The following is a 25,089-nucleotide window of genomic DNA, read 5'->3' on the forward strand; positions in this document are numbered from 1 at the left end:
GGTAAAAAAGACTCTGGAGTGAGGAAAGTGAAGGGCAGAAATGATATAATTATACTTTTAATTGAAGTAAATAGTTAAAAATAAAATTGAACAATTAACAATTAAAAACATAAAATGAGATGACACCAATATTTAAGCCTTTCATTTTTTTAGTTAATAATCCTCTACTGTTCCACCTGAGCTGGTCAGATTTATCACCTATGCCTTTAGAGACATTGTTGCATGACCTAAGATGGAATGTGATAAGCTGGTTACCTTTGCACACAGGTGGAGGATGGCTCCACTGCCTGTTAGCCTGGCACTGTGCCTTTGTTGGCCCTTGCATAAGATACCCAATATTGCAAGAGAATGTTACCACATCATTAAAGTTGAATCCATTTCCACTTGTTCTTCCATAAATTGGACTACCAGGGTGGCCACAGCTAACAGCTAAATCATTGGGGAAAGGAGAAATATAAAGAATATCAATTATCACATGACAATTATCCTTAATCACTCCAAAGAAGAAAAATTACTTGATATGTAGCTATAAACAAAGTATTTTTTACTAACAAAGATACAGAAAATCAGTAAAATATGAGAAACACAAACTACAATATTGTGTGTTTTATAGAGATGGCTTTGTGTGTGGGGGGGTGTTGAAGGGAGAGAGAGAGAGAGAGACAGAGAGAGACAGAGAAAGACAGAGAGAGACAGAGAGAGAGACAGAGAGAGAGACAGAGAGGTAGAGAGAGATGTGATGTATGTGTATATGTGTTTATGAATGAGTAGAGGCCAGAGTATGTCCGCCTCTGTTACTCTGTCATTTTCCCCTGTACCTGTAGCTCAAGTCTTTTGACCAGGCTGGCAGTCTGTAGTCCCGGCAATCCTGTCTCCCTCATAACCCTGGGGTTACACTCAAGCAACGCCAGGCCTTACCAGTTACATGGGTACAGGGACAAGAACTCACTTCTTCATGGTAGGACAATAAACATTTTTAACCATGAAACAACTTTTAATCCACTTAATTAAGAACTTTTCTATAAAGTACTACATATGTTTAATATTTCATATGCTTGCTTTGTTCTATATAGTTTTTTGATGTTGCTTCTCTTTTGTTTGTATGTGTAGCAATCATACTGGAATACAAAACAAAATTCAATGTAATGACACAAGTTACCATTTCTTGATATCTGCAGCAAGGATCAGCTGACAAAGTGTAAGTTGAATACTTAATTTTAAGGGCTGAGATATTTGTATCCATTTTTTCAACTAAATTTTGAAATGATTCTTTTGATATTATTTAGAAAAAAATCATTAGTAATTGATAGCTAACCTGTTGTACTCTTAACAAGTTAATGTGGACAACAGGGATCACTACATGGTGCTGCCCTTGAGGTTTCAATCATGTTTTAAAATAAACAGTGCTAACATTCTACAATCCAATCAGTCTTATAGGATATTATCTGATAACTTGATACTTTTACTTAGAAATTATATCCTCGGTAGAATTATTTGGATCCTTTTTATGGTATGGTCCTTGAATTAATATTATGAGGTGCTGGATTTTCCCAAACCCTGCGTTTCTAGTAAGTGTTTTACTGTGTCAGCTCACTCCGTTAATCAGAGTACCTCCAGTAATGATGCTTCATAATTGGGTACAGGAAAGACCATAGCTACTTTCAGTACTTTCTAAATGACCAAGGGGCAATTATTTTTCAGCAGCATTGTTAATGTCAACCTCACTTGGAAATTTAACTGCATCTTATTCTTGCTTAAAATTATCAATAAAGAAACCAGTTTCTCCCGAGGGCCTATTCTCATTTATAGTTCAAATTATTAAAAAATAATAATAAAGTGGCATTATTTGGTCAGCTTGAATTTAGATGAAAAATGAAAAAAAAATGGGACAGACCCAAGCTAATCATTGTTCTCTTTAAGTTACGTAGCAGTGGTGGTGTGTGTGTGTCTATGTGTGTGTGTGTATGTACTTAAGAAGGTGATTTTATTGTTTATTATGCCTCAAAACTTCAATACTCAAACACATTTTCCACGACATACCTGTTTATTCTAAAAATGACGGTATAATTTGTAAATATTTATTCAATTAAATTCATTAAATAAGTCTTGTTTAACTCATATTAAAATAATCACATTATTTCTCTAAAGCTTGCAAACATTTAGCCATATCCTAAGATGTTGCAGTTGAAAGATGTTGATGTCTGTATTGCCATTGACTAGACAATATTCTTAAAATATTAATGTAAGTAATTGGGGATGGCAATTATTAGGAGAAATTAAAAAGTATATGGATAATTAGATAAAAACAAAATAAACCACAATATCAAACACACACACATACATGCACACATATATATATATGAGAATTAATGACACTAAGAAAATGTAACAGAATTATCCTTATTAGAATATAATTTTACTTTCTTGTGTAGCACTTAGAGTAAATCTGAAATACTTCAAGGATAGAAGAAGTCTAGAGAAGGAAATATGGTTTATGGAGTCAAGCTCATCTCCAATAACCTGCTTTGAAAGGAAGTGGGGCAGGGAATACTCTGTTTTCCTTGGAAGATACAGAATGCATGGGGTAGGAAATTGTCAATGCACAGGTGGTTGTGAGAGATAAATGTTGAAAAAGGAAAACTTAAGCAAACATGCTCTTCATGCTGTGCCTCACAGAGGCAGTCTGAACCCTCACCTTGACTGACTTAGAGATGATAATTCAGAAATGTTGTGTCCTAGGGAAGACTGTGTTGCCCATGTGGCAACATTTGCCTAGCATGCAAAATGTTCTGAGTTTGACCCTTCACAAGTGCACGCGCGCACACACACACATACACACACACACACACACACACACACACACACACACACACACACACACACATTGAATTCTGCCCAGTGTAAAGGCATTTCTTGGGTTGATGTCACATCTCTAACCTGAGAGATTCAAGCATCAGTTTAGGACTCACGAAACAATGCTGAGGAGGAAAACTTCTATCCCATTCATGGTGCTTCCGCCCACCAAGCCTCAAAGTTATTTCCATCCAACCCACTGTCGCATTGTACAGCCCTCTACTTCCTGGTTTAGAGTACCTCAACCCTTTCCACATGAGTGCTCCACACCCAGACCACCCTCCCTTTCTTCCTCTGTCTTAAAGTACTTGTGCTTTCTCATCAATAATAAAAAGAAATGAATGACATTACTATGGTCAAATTCATATTTCATGTATGGGAAGAGATTCATTATAACTTCAAAGCACAACTGTAACTATGGAATTAAAACAAAATAAAATATTTCAAATCCATTTTAGTTATCTATTAATTACTTTATTTTATATTTTATGTGGTATGGTGTTTTGCTTTTATATATGTCTGTGTACCACATGCATTCAATAGCCACAAAAGATAGGGAGTCTCAGACATCCTGAATCTAGAGTTGCTGATGGTTGTGAGGTTATCATATATGTGTGTGCTGGATATCCAACTTTGGTCCTCTAAAAGAGAAACCAGTGCTCTTAACCACTGAATCTTCTTTCCAGCACCATTATGTCTTTAAGGTATGAATTCATACATAATTTCATCCAAAGGTTTATTTAAATGTTAAATGTTTTCATTAAAATATAATTTTAAATATCTAATCATATGTGTAGCCAAACAGTTTAATCCTTGTATAAAATATTTTAAATATAGCTATAAAAAAGCTTTCTGATATTGGTCAAACTATTTTCATCACTTATCACAACATATTATTCATACTTCATATACTTAATATTGATTATATATATATATGATGGTTTCTGAAGCTAAAGGGAACCATAGTGCTAAATAAACACTTTTAACTGCTTATGAAATAAAGTTCTGAAAGAGCAAATTACCAGAATTAACTGACATAATTAGCAGTGGATCTGACATCAGTACAATGGCTCTCCATATGATGTCTGATGTTTTTTTCTCCACTAATTACAATTCATCCGGATAGTATTTAATGAGCTAGCTATAGCATCCTAATTACTAAAACACATTTACCAGAAGAATTTCCACTAGAAAAAGCTTTGTAGCCTCACATCACAAGAGTGTTGATATTGTTACACAGTAGTGTCAACAACTCGAAGTCCTTATGTTAAAAACATGCTGAGAATATGTCATACTTACACAAATGTTCTCTTGTAAATATTTACAACAAATGCTGGGGTTCCAAACTTAAATTATGTCTTCATAAAAAAACATAAGGAATATAAAATTTAATATTATCCCAATAAACACTTTCATATGATCCTGAAGAATTACTGCATAGCAGTGCACATGAACACATTATAAAATTTAGTTTACACTGTCATCTAAATATCGTAAAACAACAAAAGTCTTTAGCTTGCATAGTAAAAAAAACATGATTCGTTGACTATTTCAGAATGCAGGAGGTCCCTAATTTGTTTTGTCATGCTTACTTACGCACACAGGATGGAAGCTGACCAGACCAATTGTGATCCTGCTGACATATCCTCACTGAAGATCCAATTAAACGAAAACCAGGATTACACTGATACACAACTGTGTCTCTGTAGCCATAATTTTCTCCAATGACTTGACCATTCACTATGAGTTCTGGAACTCCACAGTGACCGGCTGAAATTTGTGAAACAGCGTTTTAATAATGTGACTCAGTATTTTATTTATTCTTTATGTACATAATTAATTTACTAAATATTTAAACATTCATACAGAATTTAAGAACATAAAAGTAATTAAGACACATTCTGAAAATATCAAGAATTTAGAAATAAAAACAATCACCTAGTAGAATGGTTTCAAAGAAGGTATAAGAAATTTAAATATATTGAAGTGAATATCTGACAAGTAAAACTTTGATGAATAAGGAGTAAAATGGCATTTAGGAAGAAAATTTATTAGTATAACTTTTCCAAAACATTTCTGAACAGGACCTGCATATCCTAACCAAGTATGCATATTCTCAGTCTGGTCTATGTGTTCTAATTAGAAAGTAAAATGTGATATAACCTATGGTGATATTTTATTTGTACTGAAATGTGATTTTATTTGTATGTTAATAAAGTTGCCTGGAGGTCAGAGCTATAGCAAGCCATAGCAGAGGCTGGGCGGTGGTGGTGCACGCCGTTAATCCCAGCACTTGGGAGGCAGAGCTAGGCAGATCTCCATACTGGCTGTATCCCTGAACACACAGAGATCTGCTGGTAGAGCATGGGACTCTTAATCCCAAGATCGTGGGTTCAAGCCCCACGTTGGGCACCAGATGTAGCAGGAATCTTAACAGTTCTTATGAATAAAATCAAACCTGAGGCCAGTTATTGGGGTGAACACTGGAAGATCAGAAAAGTAGAATAAGCCACAGCTACCTCACCTCGCCAGTTACTCAGCTGGTCCTGTTTCCTCAGACTGGAAGCCTCTGAGTCCTCATATCCAAATGACTCTCAGCTGAACTGTGCTGCTCAAAACCTAAAAGCTTAACCAGCCAAATGCTTCTAGTTTCTGGTCTCCATGCCTTATATAGCTTTCTGTTTTTGCCATCACTCCCTGGAATTAAAGGCTCAATTCTTGGGAATAAATGTGTGTGTCACCATGCCTGGCTGTTTCCGATGTGGCCTTGAACTCACAGAGATCCCAGATGGATTTCTGCCTCTAGAATGCTAAGATTAAAGGCGTGAGTGCCAACATTTTCTAGCCTAAGTATCTAGTGGCTTTTCTGTTCTCTGACCCCAGATAAGTTTATTAGGGTACACAATATTTTGGGGAACACAATACCACCACAATAACCATTACGTTTTAAGTTTTTTACTTTAAGAAGAGGAAAATGAACAACAAAATAAAGAAGACAGATCAAACCTCCAGTCCCAGCCAGTACCGTTGGCTTGTGAGATTGTGCATCTTAGAGAAAAATCTGCTACTGACACTTTCCTCAACCAGTACACTTCCTAACTGCTTTACAAATACTTATAACACACACAGATAAGGATCACTCTTGCCTCTCATCAAATAAGCTTCTTTTTGAAGCAGATGAAAATCATTACTGTAAGACAATACAGGTTAAAATCCAGAGAATAACGGACTATGGAGTCCAGAGTTTCAATTAATAATTCAACAACACAACATGTACAATCAAGGCTCGGGGAACATTGCTGAAGAAGAGGCAGAAAGATGATAAGAGCCAAATAATTTGGGAATTTTGCTGTGAGATTATGTCTTCTATATAAGATATGGAGGCTACATCTATGAAATCTCGAGAATATGGCTGCCTAAACAAGACCTGCAAAGTGATAACTCCATATGGCATGCTGTTATGGATAGGTGACAACTTACAGGGACCCAACCCTAGATGAAGAGCTATAAGTGCCAAGGGAAGAAGTATTATCTTTTTCAGGGATGAGCCCCATGAATGGATACCCAATATGAAGTGATTAGGCATAAAAATTGTATTCATACAAGCAATATGAAGTAGACTCAGACAGTTGTATTTATATCTATCTAAATGTATATGTGTGTATAACAAGAATAATTTAAGTAAAAGAGGCTGTAGATTTGTGAAAGAGTAGGAGAATTGGAAGAGTGCCATAGGAATGGTTATAAGGTGAAGGAAAATGTAATGTTTTAATTAAATATAAAACTAAAAAATGAACAATATAAGACCATACAAAATAGAGAGAAGAAAATATTTGTCAATTTCCAATATAAGAAAAAAAAGAAAACAAAAAATATATACTACTGAGTAATGTAACCATTGGATAAAACCTCTTCTAAAGTAGCAGCAACATTGTTAAACTCCTAACCAACCTTATTGGTAGAAGAAGTAGAAACCATTATACATTACAATGATAAAGATACACCACTACAAGGGCTATAGGATTCAAAGCATAGGAAGATATTAAAATCTATGATAATTCATTTCCACAATTGAAAAGAAAAAGAAAAAATTTAAAGTTATCTTATAAAACTAATCTATAAAAAACTACACAAGCTGGGCGGTGGTGGTGGTGCATGCCTTTAATCCAAACACTTGGGGGACAGAGGCAGGCAGATCTCAGTGAGTTTGAGGTCAGCCTGGTCTAAAAGCCAGTTGCAGGGCAGCCAGATCTGTCATACAGAAAAATCTTGTCTTGAAAAACAAATACAAAAAAAAATTACACAGTAATGAAAAAGGAAAGAAAGAAGGGAAGAGGGACATTGAGAAACAGTAAGCAAAACTATGTATAATTAAATGACATTTCACATATATAAATAGATGTACATATGTTTATAGTTGTATTTTTAGAAGTTCTTAAAACCAATTAAATGAATTTAGCAAGCTTGTCAACAACACTAGAAAAATATTTTAACTGACTGCTCTTGTATACACTAGTATCCAACATTTGAAAGATATAACTATTTTATAAATATTAGTGAAAATTCTGAATTTAGCAACAAACACCCAAGACCTCTGTGTTAAAATTATAATATTTCTGTTGTTAAATATCAAGGAAAACCAAGTATTCAAATAGATATTTGACAGATCAGGTGTTCAATATTGATACATGTAAAACTGTCCTTATGAATCAAGAGCTTCAAAACCACTCTTGGTTGAGTTTGATAAACTTTAAAACTTAGGATATCAATTATTCTTATGAAATTTTTACCAGTGTTGATCATTCTAGAAGAGAAGACAACCTTAATCTTACATTATTAAAAAAAAATACACCAACACATTTGAAACACATGAATAATATGTCGATCTAGAAACCTTCTAGAACAACCAAGTACAAAGTATTTTTTAATTAATATTGGAGGAAGAAAGCCCTAAGCTGAAAGCAGATGATAACAAAGAAGAAAGTGAACAAATCATCAAGCTGTATCTTTAACAAAGTTGAAAACATGCTTATCAAAATTCTTATTAAGAAATGAATAAGTAAATCACAGATTGGGAGAAATGCTCATTAAGTATAATGATCAATATTATAACCAGAACTGATTAAGAATTATAGTTCAAATCAAAATGTGTTTCAATAAAAGTAATCACCTATATCATAAAGGGAAATCTGAAAATGGTCCAAAAGTCAATGAAATTTTGCTAAACACCAAAAATCAGAGAACAATGCAAATACAAATCTGGTGATGAAGAGGGTATAAATAATATTAGAGAAATTTTATTTCTGAGTACCTATAGGAATGAATACATATGTTACAAAAAAAAAAAACTTTTACTACAATTCAATTTCATACAAGCTGTCCCCAGACCAGACAATACTGTCTCCAGACCAGACGATACTCCAATGACTATCAATAGAGACTAATCGCAATATACCCTATTCATTAAGGGAATTCAGTGCTGGCATGAAACAACTAATACAGATACCTACAACAATGAGATGGAGTAGAATTCAAGAAGGCTTTAGTATATTTAGGACTTCACTCACAGAAATTTCTATAACAGAAAGAACTAACATGTGGTGTAAATGCCTTAACGCAGCTTCAGCTTAAGTACAAAATACATACATATATCATGGTGTATTGTATATATACACATATATGATCTGTATATACATATATAACAGATACACACACACACACACACACACACACACACACACACACAATGGCATATTCTTTTTAACAGAATAAGAACAGAAGGGGAAGGGATAGCATCATGGTGGTACATGCTGGTGACACACGCCTTTAATCCCAGCAATCTGGAGGCAAAGGCAGGTAGATTTATGTAGAGAGACCCTATCTCAAAAAAAAAAAAAAAAAGAAAGAAAGAAGAAAAGAAAAAAGTGAAGAATAAAAAGAAAAAAGAACCATAAATATTGATTCTAGCTAATAATACAGATGCTAAGATGTTTAATATTGATTAAGATGATTTATGTTAACATTTATTGATGAGATATGTTGATGGGTTTTTTTTAAGCTTTGAAAGATAAATGGGTATTGAAGCAATATAACAAAAATCTAGTTCTATAATGGATCAGAGACAGATAAGCATCTGTTGTTAATTGTTTTTCCAATTACCAAACCCATACGAATCAGTGAGAAGTAGAAAATAAAGGTACTGTATCCAGAAGAATAATCAGAAGAATATTCTTTTGGCCACACTATGGCAAGAATCTCTGGATCAGGAGGGTAAACTGAGAATGAATGCATACTTCTGGTCAATTTCTAGTACAGGACGGTAGGATTACATTGTCTGCAATCTTTCTCCCCTCAGCCTCATTATGGGTTTATATTAAATGCCAATGATACAGCCTTTACTGTATATTGCTTTACAATGATATTGTCTCCATTGACTTAAAAGTGTGGTTTGTTCATAAATATTTCTTCAATATCTTTTTCCAGGGAGCATAGTTAGAGCATAATTGTGGCAGTAAATTCAGATAGTTGATACACTTTCACAAAATAGCATATAAAATTCAATAATTGTTAACTGAATTGTATAACTATAAAATATATTTCTTAAATATCTTACAAATTTTCCAATTTATAAGTATACTTAAGAATTTATACTTGAAATCAGTATAAGTAAAATTATTTCAGGAAATTCTGTAGTATACTAATATGATTTTGGTCACTTAATCCCATATTAGTATACTACAATTGTATTTGTTTACATTTTGTGTGGTTGATTTATAGTAGATACTGCTGAGTCCTCACCTATAAAGAAACTATTTTACAATTGCAGCTGTTAGAATAAGTTTTTACTCAAACTAAACCTTCTATATTTTAAACAATGTATTCGTGTAACATTTTCAAACTTATTAGGAATATGGTATATGATAACAAAGGATAGTCTCTTCTACCATTCATTCTGTAATAGCATTTTTAAAAAGTGTATATTATGAAGCAGTGTTGAAATTAATATATAAACTTCTAGCAAATGAATGAACAAACATTATTTATCACTTAAATATTTTATGTAATATCTCGAAATTATTTTAGATAAATAAAATAAACATAAACCATAGTAATTTCTTGATATCAAATTAGTTACTGAAGTTCTTCAAAGTAGAGGTGTGGTATAAACCATAATATTCTTTTCATAATAAAAGAAAATGGATAATAGTTCAGTTTTGTTTTGTTTTGTTTTGTTTCTGAGCAGATTTTTTTTGAGAAAGCTCTAAGGACAAAAAAGAATCCAATGGGGCTGGAGAGATGGCTCAGCGGTTAGGAGCACTGACTGCTCTTCCAGAGGTCCTGAGTTCAATTCCCAGCAACCACACGGTGGCTCACAACCATCTGTAATGAGATCTGGTGCCCTCTTCTGGTCTGCAGGCAAATATGCAGCCAGAACACTGTATACATAATAAATAAATAAATAAATAAATAAATAAATAAATAAATAAATAAATAAATAAATAAATATTTAAAAAAAAAAAAAAAAGAATCCAATGGTCTAAAACTACCTTTAAAAATAGATTTTTATTAGTTTTAAAGAATAGTTTCAAATATCTTGCAATTTTATAAGCTAAAAGATGAGAAAGACTGAAATGTAGATTTTATTTTCATCCTTAATTATCATCTTAAGCAAATCCTTGAAAAGAGAACTGACCATGGGTTACAATAAACTCTATGTACAGACATTTTCAGTAATTTGTTATAACCCTATTTTCACATAGAAAGCGAGTCTCCCCATAAAGGCATGAAATTCTCATAATGACTTCAAGGGATATCTGTTTTTTAACATGAGACATGTTAGCCTTAAACCTCTTCTGATTTTTTTTTACAACCTTCCTAAATGAATCAAAGTTGCCACCTCATGTCAGGGAATAGGTTCAGTTTCCTGTTCTCTTGCTGGTTGGGAGAGAAGGTAAAGTGAGTTAAAATCACATACCTAGACATCGAGTTTCCGATCCACTCCACAGACCAGAAGAAAGACATTCCCTCACAGCAGAACCCACAAGCATGAATCCCACATCACACGTGAAGATGGCTGTGGAGCCATAGGAAGTCTGCGTTCCGATCTTATTTCCGTTTGGAGGTGTCGGTAATTCTCCACAGGAGATGACTTAAAAAAAGTAAGTAAACACACATGGGACATGGTTAAAATGCAATTGTCAAAAATAGCATGCTGCTAACATTTTGAGTTATCTTTGAATTGATTTTTTTATTTCCAAAAATGGCATTTTAAATCATTTTATGTGAGAGAATAGAAAAAGAACACGATATAGTTTAATAGTTATTGTTTATGATTGGAGAGATTATAATTAATTAGTCCAAATCTTCCTTAAACTTTGAAGATTGACGTTATGTGTATGAAATAGAATCTATTATAATATCTAGAAATCTATTTTTATTGTCATTATTTCTTAACTTTATTATTTCAAGCCTCAGGGCAAGTATAACCTATGCTAGCATAGAGATTTAGAAAATAAACTATAAATCACACTCATGGTTACAAAGAAATGTTATACACAGACACTAGTTATCTGAAGTTTTAAATTTATTGAATATCATACTCACATTTGACCATTTATTTATTTATAAAATATGGGTGTCAGTGCTGTATTTTATGACATAGATTCGTTTTGGATTCAGGTTAAAAGAATGATTTAGTCTAATGTGTCTTCTGGGATAATTTTAGGCAAAAGAAGTTGGAAAGAATTTCAATTGACTATCCTCTGTTTATTTAGGTAGCTTTTATTAGACCCTGACCACATAGAAAAACATATATACAAATCAACTGATGATTTTCAATTTGATTAAATAATATTTTTAGGTTCATGTGAGTCTGGATCTAGCTGGTATTTCAAACATGTAATAACATTAAACCATCTCAACAGCTTTACAAAATAAGTATTATGTTTTTCTTATTCAAGAAATGAGAATTAGAAAGAATATTCGTCATACAGCACTGTTAATGAAATCAGATGTTTTTAGATTGCCTGAGCTAAAGGCCATTTCTGTAGTTACAGATTCTGTAGCCTGTTTAAAATGATTAATTCATCATTTACTTTCATTTTTAAAAGAATGAATTCAATACATATAAAAAACTAAAAATGCTTCCCAGCAACTATTAAGTACACTATGGATATGAATATGAATATAATATAGCCGCTATAATAAGTATTTCAGCCATATCTCACAAGTTATTCAAAGTACTTAGTAAATATAATGAGTAAACCTTAAAGTGTAATAAGAATAAATTTATTAATGACATTGTTTCACTACTTGTGATGGTTCACACTTGAATCCAGGTACTGGGAAGGCTTATTCGAGCTCAGGATTCTGAGGGTCGGCTGGGCAACATGTGGATGCCCCATCTCAGGGGATCACTCATAAATACAAAAGAATCATTCTAAACATCAGCATTGATTATGTTTTGGAAAAGAAGTAATTCATGAAATTCAACCCCCATAAAGAGCTTCTAAAACAAGCTAGGCATACTTTGGCAGTATGGTCTTTCAGTTCTCCAACTCCAAGTACCATTAGGAAGGCATTCAATAGAAGCAGGACCAAGTCCATGATAACCAGGATCACAGCTGAAAACCACCTTTGTTTTGTATTCATAATGGGATCCATTCACAATTCTCCATCTTCCATGTTCCAAGGTAAAGGAGTTGATGCTTGGACATGTAACAACTGTACAAAATAAAAGAATATAGATGCTAACAAGGCAAAAGTATCTACCTCATTACTTACAGATACCTAAAATGTATTAGATCCTTTAGGTAGCCATTGCTTTAGTTCATTCACTAGTGTGCTCTACTAACAACATGTTTATTTTTTCCACATTAATCATTAATTACTTCCATTTTCCCAGGAATTGTTGGAGGTTAGTTTATTGGAAATAAACAGAGTTTAGCTTATTGAAATAGAACATTACTAAGACAACAAACATTATACTTTTTTAAGCTCTGTATACAGTTTCTTAATAATGCCGTTGTATAAAGCAAATTAAGCCGGGCGGTGGTGGCGCATGCCTGTAATCCCAGCACTTGGGAGGCAGAGCCAGGCGGATCTCTGTGAGTTCGAGGCCAGCCTGGGTTACCGAGTTAGTTCCAGGAAAAAGGCGCAAAGCTACACAGGGAAACCCTGTCTCAAAAAAAAAAGCAAATTAAATGGTTACATAAAAATATCACACTTGATACCTATACATACTTTGGAATTTTGGAAAATGGATAAAATGACTGTTTTCTGTCCTTCAGTCTTTCATAGTACAAAAAAGATTATAAAATACTTTTATTTTCATCCTAGGTCATTTCAGGGATTAGCTTTTAAAAGTCAATAGTATGTAGAGTTTCAAGTCATATAACATACAAATTGAACACTACTGACAAATTTCAATGAATGTGCATACCAACACAGCGAGGGGTCTTGTTATGATTACTCCATGTTCCATCTGATTGGCAGGTGGCTGTGGTGAGTTCCTTGGATGACAGTCTGTATCCATCATTGCAGAAGTAGGTAACTCGAGTTCCAACCAAATAGTCTGTTGTAAGTATTCCCCCATTTGTTGGGGCTTTTGGAATCCCACAAGAAATTGCTAGAATAAACACACACATACAGGCATACACATAATTAGGGCAACAGAAAATGCAAAACAACTTCATGAAATCTGTAACTGTCAATCATGGAGAATTATTTGGGATTCTATCATGTTTCCAAAAGGAGATTCACAGTAGATCACAAAAGATGTTTTCTGAACTGTACATTTTGAATAATTTATTTTAAACTGATAATAATAATTTAAGTTGGTGGCTCTGTATACTGTTCTTGCTTTCTTTCTTGGTCTCTCTCAGCTTTTAATCATGTATCTTGATATTAGCATTCATAAAGACTATTTGGGGGTGCAAGTCAGGTAATTATATGGTGTGGTTAGTACTGACTGCACAGCACTGAGTTAGATTGCCTAATTTGATAGTACTAATCAATAACTACTTAAGTATTATGTACGGGGACCAGAAATTCTCATTTTTATGTTGTCTATAAGTAAAACAAAAAAGTTAATTATACCCAAATGCCTTTTCTTTGTCATGGGTACAATAATCATGTGTGATAGACACTAATGATAGTATAGTTCACATGGGACTTCTTTGATAAACAGTAGGCCAGAATCTAGTCTCTTAAACATAACTAAAATATTTCTGAATTTTATTTGCAATGCTTAGTTTCAAACTATAATACATTTAATTTAGATGAGCACTAGCTTTTCTATGTTATGTTGTCATAATTAATTATATATATATATATTTCATTTTATGTTTTCAAAATATTATATAGAAATTCTATATACTGACTCTTGTCAATGTTTGCCCCACATTTATATAATCTGCATTTCCTAGATAATAAACAATTGCATTGTTACCCCAGCTAATGTTTGACAGCATTTAAAACCATAAATGAAATAAAATTCATTTAAACAGCATCAAAGACTTTGATTGACAATGGTGTCCTGTCTACAAGATATTCTAGTACCATAATAGTACAAACCTCATGGGAGTAACCAACTACTATATCATTTATATAAAGCTCATTCCATGAATTGTAACTCCAACCCAAAACTGCTTGAATGACAAAGACCCTGAGAAAGGATAGCCCAGGGACCTCATGTAGAACCAAATATTATTGTTCTAAAAAGAAATTAAAAGGTAAAATAAAATAAAAAATACAGCACAGCCATCATCAGAGACCTTCCTCCTGCAGTGGGGAGAACAAATATGGAGACCCACAGGTAGACATTAAGCAGGGAGACACTTTGGAATACTGAGCCCAAAACGGAATGTCTCATCAAATTCCTTCCCTCACGGGTCAAGGAACCCTGAGGAAGAGGAAGACTATCAAAAGATTGTAAGAACCAGAGGGGATAGAGGAGACCAATTAAACAAGGCCCTCTAAATCAGTGTCATTATTCCTGAATGTGTGAACATGCTGGTCTCTCCTTCTTGGGCTTCTTCTTGGGCTCTTTTCCTACTTTTTATTTGTTTTGTCCTATTCTGATATATATTAATTTTTGCTTTATCTTATTGTACTTTACTTTATTTTATTATTGTCCCTTAGAAGTCTGTTTTCTAATGAGAGACAGAAAAGGAGTGAAGAGCAATTGGAGGGGAAGTGGGGGAAGAACTGGAAGGAGTAGACGGAAACCGTAATCAGGATATTTTATGTTTGGAAAATAGCTATTTTCAATAAGAGGGAAAAATAAGATTATCTGTACTTCCAGAAGACATTTTAATGTATTTGTATACCTGTCACCGCAGTACCAAGTGGATTTAGTATGTATTATCCGGTATATCTACTTTAGTGCATTACCTTAAACATCAAAATGGTTTTTAGATTCTGAACTAGATTATATGTAAATAATTCTAGACTTACTTTTCTCAACATAGTAAAATATATCAAGTACAGAAAAATGTGTTTGATTTAGTTATTATGAAGATCATTCGTGTTTATCTGTCTTTCAATTCAGAATAAACTTACTATTAATTTTGTAAAATCCATCATATATATATGAATGGAACATAATGAGCATAACTTAGTCAAGTCAATATAAACCATGTAAAACTGAACAAAAAATCCACATTACAGAGTAATTTAATCTATTGTGAATTCCTGACCTAAAAATCCTGAATAGAAGAGTAACAGTAACACCGAATCAAGAAATTACATAAGCAATTTCAAACAATTATGTTATTATCCTTTCTATAATTATAAAATCTCTAACCTACTTTTGGCAAAGTAAATGGTCCCATGATATCTGTTTCATCAATATTTATATTTTCACATAATCATGTGGAGAATTGTAATTTTTAATAAGCTCTCTTTCCCCAATACTCCTTACCAATGATCAGGTATTTACTGAGTACACACATACACACACACACACACACACACACACACACACACACACACATACACACACACATACAAACATGCTCAGGAATACAAACACAAATGAAAGTAAACATACCATACATAAACACACACACATGCACAAGAAAACAAACATGAACAAAATTATTGAACCTAGGTGGTGGTAATATAAATATAGTTAAATAGTATAAATTCCTCATATGTCTAGAAAAACTGGCTGTATTTTAGACCTAAAGTAAACCATGCCATTGTCAGATGGCTAGACAAATATCTTGTTCACAGGTAGCTCCATTTTGACTTCTGGGGCTGTTTGAATGAAAACACCCCTCATATACTTGTGTGCTTAGTCTCTAGTTAATGAACTGTTTACAGAGATGAGAAGTGGTGTATTGGACAAGGTGGGTCTCTGGAGATAGGTTTGGGGTTTCCAATGCCTATACCAGGTCCAGTGTGTCTCTCTTTGCCTGCTTGTTCTCATTCTTGAGTCACTGGTATTAGAGCCTACTTCTCCAGGACTCTGATGTATACCAAAGACCAGCTGAAATATCCAGCATCGTGGTGTAGCATGAATCTTAAAGGAGTCTTATTAATAAAAAAAAAAAAAAAAACAGAGCCAGGTATTGAGGTGAACGCTGGAAGATCAGAGAAGCAGAACAAGCCACAGCCACCTCACCTTGCCAATTTCTCAGCTGATCCTGTTTCCTCAGACTGGAAGCCCCTGAGTCCTTATCCAAATGGATCTCAGCTGAACTGCTTCTCGAAAGCCTAAAAGCTTAACCAGCTCTAGTTCCTGGTTTTTCACACCTCATATACCTTTCTGCTTTCTGCCATCACTTCCTGGAATTAAAGGCGTGAATCACCATGCCTGACTGTTTCCAGTGTGGCCTTGAACTCAGAGACCTTGACAGATCTCTGCCTCTGGAATGCTAGGATTAAAGGTGTGAGTGCCACTATTTTCTGGCCTCTGTATCTAGTGGCTGCTCTGTTCTCTGACCCCAGATAAGTTTATTAGGGTGCACAATATTTTGAGGAACACAATACCACCACATTTCCCCTTTTTTGTCTAAAATTGAAAAAAGCTTATAACTAACACAAGAACTATATCCAATAAGTGTATACAATATATACAGTCAAGAATTACATTAACAATGTCTAGTCCATTAACATTTGAGATTCAGAAAAAAAAAACTTCATTAATATATAACAATGTCCAGTCCATTAACATTTGACAAAGTCAGACAAAAAATTTAATTACTTAGCCTATTTAAAACAAGTAGCTCCTTTTTAAAAGTAGATTCAGTAATCTCCCTTTTTATCTCATCATACCCATATTCTCTCTCTTTTTCTTTTCATAATAGATTCAATAATCTACCTTTTGTTATTTTTATATCTTCCCCTTTTTCTTTTTAGAGTAAACTCAATGCTCTACCCATTTATCCTATTATTTCTTTATCTTTTTTTCTCAGAGTAGATTCAATGATCTACCTCATATCTATGTTCTCTTTTTTTTTTAAACAAAAACTCCTGTTCAGCTTTTTTTCCTGACCATTAACAATTAACAACTTATAACCAACCATCATAAACAATGACAATATCCATAACTCATTAAACAACCAAAAACCACCCACCCCACCTCTTGGGAATGTGGTTGTCATTTTCTTAAAATTACTTCCTCTTTCTAGTGTGAAGGCATCTTTAGGGGATCCTAAAAAGAAAATTTGGGGGTTAATTGTCAAGTCTTGAGAGAGTTAGTTATATCATTTGTCCAATATCTGCATAATGAGAAAGTGCAGGGCTTGTTTCAAGTCCTTGTTTAAGTAGTCTGTCAGGCTGGATCATCTCAGCTAGCCATCTCGAAATTGTCATGAGCAGATTGAACTCCAAAGCCGATCTTTTGGTGGTATTAATCAGCTTAATGGCTTTATCACAGTCCATGTGAAATTGTCATTGTGGGCTCCTGTCATCTTTTTGAAGATTTCAAAGTCACTGTTAGGCGTGGTCACAGTTCTCTGCAGACTTTTTTTTCTTTTTTTTTTTTTTTTTTTTTTTGCCTCCTCTGTGGTTTGGAGCAATCACAGTCTGATAAATGCCTGTCTCTTGGAACCATAAATGTTCTTCCCTAGAAGAGAAAATCTTCACAGCAATTTCTCCCCACCATTTGTCTTGCCCTTTTCCAAACTGACCTTTGCCGATGCTTTCTTGTGACACAATGGTCCAGGCAATTCTTCTCTGAACAAGAAATAGTAAGCCCTTCATCCCAGGTAGCAGTATCACTGCAGTCACCAACACAATGAGAAGCCAGCAACTCAGAGCAGCAGCCTCTGCCTCCATGGTCCCATAACTGTTTGTGGTTCTCCCAAGCCTCCTAGGCCAGCCTCAAACTCAGTATCCTCCTGCCTCAACTTCCCTCAGTAAATCCAATGGGCTTGCACCACTACAACTGGCCTAGTGTAGCTCCTACCTGAGCTGGGCCTACAAGGCCACAGGCAAGCAGCTTTTTCATGAATTCATACCATAAATGTTGGGTGCCACATGTAGCATGAATCTTAAAGAGTCCTATTAATAAAAACAAATCCGGAGCCTGGTATTGGGGTGAATGCTGGAAGATCAGAGAAGCAGAACAAGCCACAGCCACCTCACCTTGCCAAGTTTATTAGGGTGCACAATATTTTGAGGAACACAATACCACCAAATCATGGTCTGAAAAACTACTTTATTATTAAACTTTCCATTGGAAGACAGCCTTTGTTGGACTAGATGGACCATAGCCTCTAAGGCCATTCAAATAAATCTTCTCTAATGAATCACACTCTACTAAAGCCAATATAATAAATATGTAAGATTCTTAGTATTACATACCAATAACATATATTTATTTTTATGTAATATTATATATATATACATATTTCTTCTAAAGAAATTTGACTAATACAACTTTCAAGCTCAAAAAAAGAGAAAGATTGAATACAACTTGTTCAGGAGAATCATCTCTGAGAGGCTGTCATGATTGCCTCTCTATAGAATGCTAGGAAAACAGAATTTATACAGAGCCTGAAAGGGTAATGTGCCTCAGCCGGGAGCTCATGCAGGTTCTGCCCCCAGAATGTGCTGCCCAGACGTATAGTAAAATTATCCTGACACTGAGCAACAACAAGATATCCAAGATGAAGAATGGCTAATTTTCTTGATTCAGTGCACTGGGAAGTCTTCCATGGTCTGTACTGCTTCTGGTGGCCATCCGTGTTGCCTTGTGTCTGTGGTCCCTGTTTCTGCTGCGAGCGGTGTTGATGCCTGTCATCTCTATTGCCCCCAGAGGCCAAGCTGGTATCAGTGATTCTAGGCCATTGATAGCCATGGTTTGTGTAGCCACTGGAGATCATGTTGATGTGCTTGATCAGGGCTGCCACCCAGGAACATAGCGAGGACCGAGTTTCACGCAGCCTCCAGATGCTGTGTGGATGTCCTCGATCCATGCTGTTGCTGGCTGTTACTACCAGAGGAGCTTCTTTTGCAGCGTATTGATAACAGCAGACTCATAATTGAGAATGAGGGACATTGAAAGCTTCTGTGGTACCCTCTCAACACCCTCCACCCACCAAATCAGTAAATATATAAAGAAATAAAGAAAAAAAAAGAAAGAAAGAGTCCAGACAGGAATCCACTGAAGAGTTGTGGTGGTATTGTGTTCCACAAAATATTGTGTACTCTAATAAATTTATCTGGGGTCAGAGAACAGACAGCCACTAGATACAAAGGCTAGAAAATGGTGGCACTCACACCTCTAATCCTAGCATTCCAGAGATAGAAATCCCTCTGGATCTCTATGAGTTCAAGGCCACATTGGAAATAGCCAAGCATGGTGACACACGCCTTTAATCCCAGAAAGCCAGCCTTTAATCCCAGGGAGTGGTGGTAGAAAGCAAAAAGATATATAAGGCGTGAGGACCAGAAATTAGAAGCATTTTGGCTGGTTAAGCATTCAGGCTTTTGAGCAGTAATTCAGCTGAGACCCATTCCGGATGAGGACTCAGAGGCCTCCAGTCTGAGGAGACAAGACCAGCTGAGGATCCGGCAAGGTGAGATAGCTGTGGCTTGTTCTGTCTCTCTGACCTTCCAGTATTCACCCCAATAACTGGCCTCGGGTTTGACTTTATCAATAAGAACTTTTAAGATTCCTGCTACAAAGAGTCCTTATGATAAAGACACTGAGGTGTTGCTCTTCCCATCTGATGGCTTCTGATAAGGCTGGGAGCTGGGAAGAGTTATCTTTTTTTTTTTTTTCATTTAGGATGATTTTTTTATATAAATAACATGTAATTGGTAGCATATGAAAACCATATCAATATACTTGATGACATTTACTAGGCAAGACTTCTAAATCTTACTATTTTTCTATTATTTTCGATCTTTAAATACAAATTGTGTATCACTAAACTAAAAATGTCAGAAGCCTTAACATATAAGAGTTTTCCACTTTAAGCCATTTGGAATGAATTGGAACTTGACAGATCCCTAATAGAAAAGGGGCCCTGATAGTGTTTTAAAAAATGAAATAAATAAATAAAACAGAAAATCAGTCAGACCATCGTCTTGGGTCAGGAAAGTGAGAACAAAGCTGTAAGTTTGCATCTTTATTAAATTATCTGTGGCCCCTCCCTCTGCCTTCCTGTCTATCAGGGACTCAGTTATCTTTAAGGGGCTGGTCACTAAGAGTTTGATCATGCTCTGATGAGTACATAGACAACACAAATTGGCCTTGGGATTTTTTTTTTTCCTTTTCGGTGAGGGAATAAGGGTAGAAGAATGGAGGATCTGGAGAATGGGAAGTGAGTGTGATCGTGGTTCATTGTACAAAATTCCCAAATCATGAGTGAAAAATATTATATTGGGGGAAAAAAGTAAGGCAATGCTTATAAATCTGCTTCTTCCTCATACTAGCAAGAGTTCCTAGTTGTATAAAGGGATGGAGTTACTCAGTTCCTAATATTGGTTCCTATGTGTTTGTCAATAAGGGGCGATCTAACATTCTAAAAGAAAAAAATAATTACAGAAACTCAAACACAGAAAGCCAAAGAAATTTTCTAGTTATAATTTGCTCATATAGATTAACTAAAACTGAAGTAAGTAAATGTTAAGATGTCTAAGATATTGACCAGCAAGGAGAATAATTCATTAAAGAAAGTAAACAAAGATGACATTAAGAGTTTGTTCTCCATGAACAGCTCTTCCCAGTGACCTAGTTAGCAATACTCAAACACATAGGTCAAACATACAACAAATATATTTTTACAAAATAATCTTTTTGAAGGTTTTGATGAAAACAAAAGATCAATTTTGTGAGAAAGGTGTTTTGAACTACAAATATTGTATAATTTTACAAGATCAAATGCCTTCTTTTTCAACTATACTTCAAATTGGTTATTACAATCTAAAACTATAAATAAAAATGATAAAAAGTAATGTGATACATCATGTTATGTGTGATATTATATACCTAAAACTATATATAATATATAGCATAAAATTATAGCATTGACTTTAGGAAGTAATTTCAAATTTTCAAAAAGTTTGGGCTTTTTTTTTTTTAATATAAATTCAGTGGTTTGGAGGTATGGTCAGAGTTCCAGATTGTCATGACCAGGCAGCTTCCAATCACCTGAAACTACTCCAGCTCTAGCATCCAAAGCTACCAGTATCTACAAACACCTATACTCACCTGAAGATTTTCACACACACACACAGAGAGAGAGAGAGAGAGAGAGAGAGAGAGAGAGAGAGAGAGGAACACAGACATACACAATTAAACCTTGAAAAAACAAAGCTTGTGCCTACATAAAGATTACATGCATGTACACATACATAAAAAAATCTATAGACATAAAAAAATCTTCTTGTAACTATAAAATGAAGTTCAAATATCAAAAGTTTTTAATGTTCATTCAAAGTATATGTGATTTGAGGCCATTTTCATGTAATTTTACTACTATTATAACATGATATCAACTATTTCTTTCCAAATGAATCTTAAATAAGAATAGTATACTAAGAAATTACACACATTCTTGCCATTCATTGGTCAAAGGCAAGGAGACATATTGAAGTACACTAAACTATACCTCATTTGCATGATGTCAGTGCTTCACCTGTTAACTTGCTAGAGAAATGATGTTACTCAGAAACCCCACAGGTTACTGCTTTCTACACTAAAGAAGCAATAATTACTTCACGTCATGTATCTTTACATATACCTGTGGGAGCTAATTTTACATGAATTAGAAATTTAAATCAAGGTAAATACAAGAAACTATTGCAGTGTCTGGTAATTTCTAGTCCTCAGATAATTTTAACTTGTTTGATTATATAATTATATATAAATATATATATTATACGTATATATATTTATATTTTTGAGACAGGGTTTCTCTGTGTAGCTTTGGAGTCTGTCCTGGAACTTGCTTTGTAGGCCAGGTTGGCCTTGCACTCACAGAGATCTGCCTGCCTCTGTCTCTCGAGTGCTGAGATTAAAGGAGTATGCCGCCATCACCCGGCTGATTCCATATTTTAATTGACCAATTCTACAGTTGCTTTTTCTATAAGCTCTCTCTCAAATTAGATGATAGTTACAACCCATTATTTATTCATTGAAAGTGTTCTGTCATTTTCAAATTAGAACATTCAGTGTTGCTACAGAGACCTTTATATTCTATATTACATGCATATGTAATTTATAATGCATGCACATACATGCATATGTGTATACATTTGCATATATAAATGTGTGTGCATGTATATATTCATTTATAATGCATTTTAAGTCAAGTGGTGGTGGTGCATGCCTTCAATCCCAAGACTTGTAAGGCAGAGGCAGGCAGAGCTCAGAGTTCAAGGCCAGCCTGGTCCACAGAGGGTGTTCCAAGGAAGCAGAACTACACAGAAAAACCTTATCTCAGGTGGGTGGGGGTTAAGTTGCATGCCATTATTTTGTATAATTTAAGTTTACTTTGGCTTAATTTTACTACCTAACTCAAACACTCCCCTGCCTTTTTACATGACAAAGTAAATTTTGTGTCTTTATGATTCTTTTCCAGAAATGCCTCTATGATGTGCTTTTGAATATGTATGTTTGATAATGTCTATTTTGTGCTTAATATAAAAAAGATAAGGTCAATGTTTTATTAATTTTTGTTTCTATTTTGGGATAAGATACTTCACCTTGGCAGGCAGGGACAGGTGCATCCCATGAATGATACCCATAGGAGGATTTTCTGCACACAGCACTGCTTTTCCCAACAAGTCGGAATCCTCGATCACAGGCCCACCGAACCACACTGTTCAGCTGTCCACCTGTCTGACTGATGATGTAGCCATGAGGTGGGGATTCTGGTGTGCTGCAGTAGAAGGCTTTTCAAAGGAAAAAAATAAACAGTGCTTAATTAGCAATTAGAAGTTCTCTGTCATCCAAGCTTATGAACAACTATGTAATTAGTGCTTACTTAAGAATAAGTCAGTTGTTACTTTACCTCAGTGACCATTATACATTCAAACCTCCTTTAAAATGTCTACTAAAATTGCTTATTGGATGATTGACTATCCCTAGAATCTCTCATAATTTTGACTGTCATCTAACATGTCTTCTGCTTTTAAATGTTTTCTGTCACCTGTGGATGTCCAAAAGCTCTGCAATATATCATATAATTCAAGAAACTGAATTACCTGGTGTCTGAAGGGCCTAAATGTCACAGTTTGGGAGTAAAATAGTAGAGTTTGTTGTTGACATGTCATAGTAGGGCATATCTCTAGAGACATGTATCATAGTAGGACATGAGTCTCATTTTGACAGGTGTTAAAATATACCTTCCTACTTCATGATCATCTTTGAGACTCTATTACAGTTTCCTTTCTGATGGAGTACTTACAGAATTATAAAAATTGTCAATAAAATAAAACTTTGCTTTTCCTGAAATCAAAAATGACAAAAGATAATGTCAAGTAGCTTTACCATGTGTATACTTTGGAGACTTTTCAGTTTGTTATGTTATGGTTAATTTTTAAAATATTTTCATCATCTGAGGACATAGAAAGTAGAAAATAAATAGTGATGAATAGGTTGGTTTTAGAATATATATGTCACAAACTGTCACTTTTAGCAGGGAAAAAGTATATCTTCAACATATTAAATATTTCTTGTTAGCTAAAAATGATGTTTTTCTTTATATCTATATCAAAATTTGGCACAGATATTAATATAAATAAAAACTGATTTATATCATAATCAATCTAATACTTTTGTTTTGTTTTAACAATTCCCTTTTAATTTGTGACAATTATATAAAACAAAATTTAATGTGACAAAATTCAAATATTTTTAACATAAAAGTAATAAAATAAAATTGACACATTTTATACAGTTAAAACACTGATTAAATACAATGTTAAGAGTATCTCAGCCAGATGGTGGTGGTGCACACCTTTAATCCCAGCACTTGGGAGAGAGAGGCAGAGGCAGGCAGATCTCTGTGAGTTCAAGGCCAGCCTGGGCTACAGAGTGAGTTCCAGGAAAGGCTCCAAAGCTACACAGAGAAACCCTGTCCCCAAAAAAGAAAAAAAGAGTATCTCAAACATATATTTAATTTTAATAATGTTCTTTTTTCTTCAAATTTATTAGGCTATATAATTTGTAAGCAAATTAACATTACCATTTAATTATAATTATTAACTCATTCTTTTTAAAATAAAAGTAACTAGGCAGGATTATTTTGTCTGCACATTATCTGTAGAGATATATACAATATTTATTGATGTGTACAATTTTAATTATACTGAAATTCATAAAGATGGAGTATATAGTCTATCAGTGAAATGTATTATTTGTTGATGATTCGGAATTATATTAAAACTATTTATAAAGCATTTAAAGTTGAAACAATTCATAGTGATCAGTATCCTGGGATGCACAATTTTAACACTGAGGAAAGACATGTGTAGTTGATTCCGGACTATTCTAGCCCAGATGCAGCCTTTATTATCATATAGGATTAAAGTAAAGAAAAAAAAATGCATCCCTCCTATAATAGAGAACAGTTTTTATTCAAACACCTCAAAAAATAATTACTGTGTCAAAAATAGTATGGTTTATTATAAAAAGGAAAGAACATAAAAAGTGGTGACATCATGGCATGAAATATATATCTTGAGGCCACAGCTTTCTAATTGTTATTCAATTCAAAGGAACAATAATAAGAGCATTTTTGGTCATGGTTTTTAAGTGTCTTCAAAATCCTG

At 34.3% G+C, this 25,089-nt stretch overlaps 1 protein-coding gene across 6 annotated transcripts in view; it reads right to left on the reverse strand.

The window, feature by feature from the left end:
• Csmd3 (CUB and Sushi multiple domains 3) overlaps nucleotides 1-25,089 on the reverse strand; it is a 1,154,880-nt gene that overhangs the window by 61,047 nt on the left and 1,068,744 nt on the right. For all 6 annotated transcript variants that reach the window (XM_028867965.2, XM_028867960.2, XM_028867959.2 and 3 more), the window contains 6 exons: nucleotides 23,020-23,208; nucleotides 13,295-13,480; nucleotides 12,382-12,576; nucleotides 10,829-11,002; nucleotides 4,450-4,623; nucleotides 256-429 (listed from right to left, as the gene is read on the reverse strand). In XM_028867965.2, coding sequence (XP_028723798.1) covers nucleotides 256-429; nucleotides 4,450-4,623; nucleotides 10,829-11,002; nucleotides 12,382-12,576; nucleotides 13,295-13,480; nucleotides 23,020-23,208 — 1,092 coding nt within the window. The remainder of the gene's footprint in view (nucleotides 1-255; nucleotides 430-4,449; nucleotides 4,624-10,828; nucleotides 11,003-12,381; nucleotides 12,577-13,294; nucleotides 13,481-23,019; nucleotides 23,209-25,089) is intronic.

The sequence above is a fragment of the Peromyscus leucopus genome, chromosome 20 (assembly GCF_004664715.2).
Source record: "Peromyscus leucopus breed LL Stock chromosome 20, UCI_PerLeu_2.1, whole genome shotgun sequence".
Lineage (NCBI taxonomy): Eukaryota > Metazoa > Chordata > Mammalia > Rodentia > Cricetidae > Peromyscus > Peromyscus leucopus.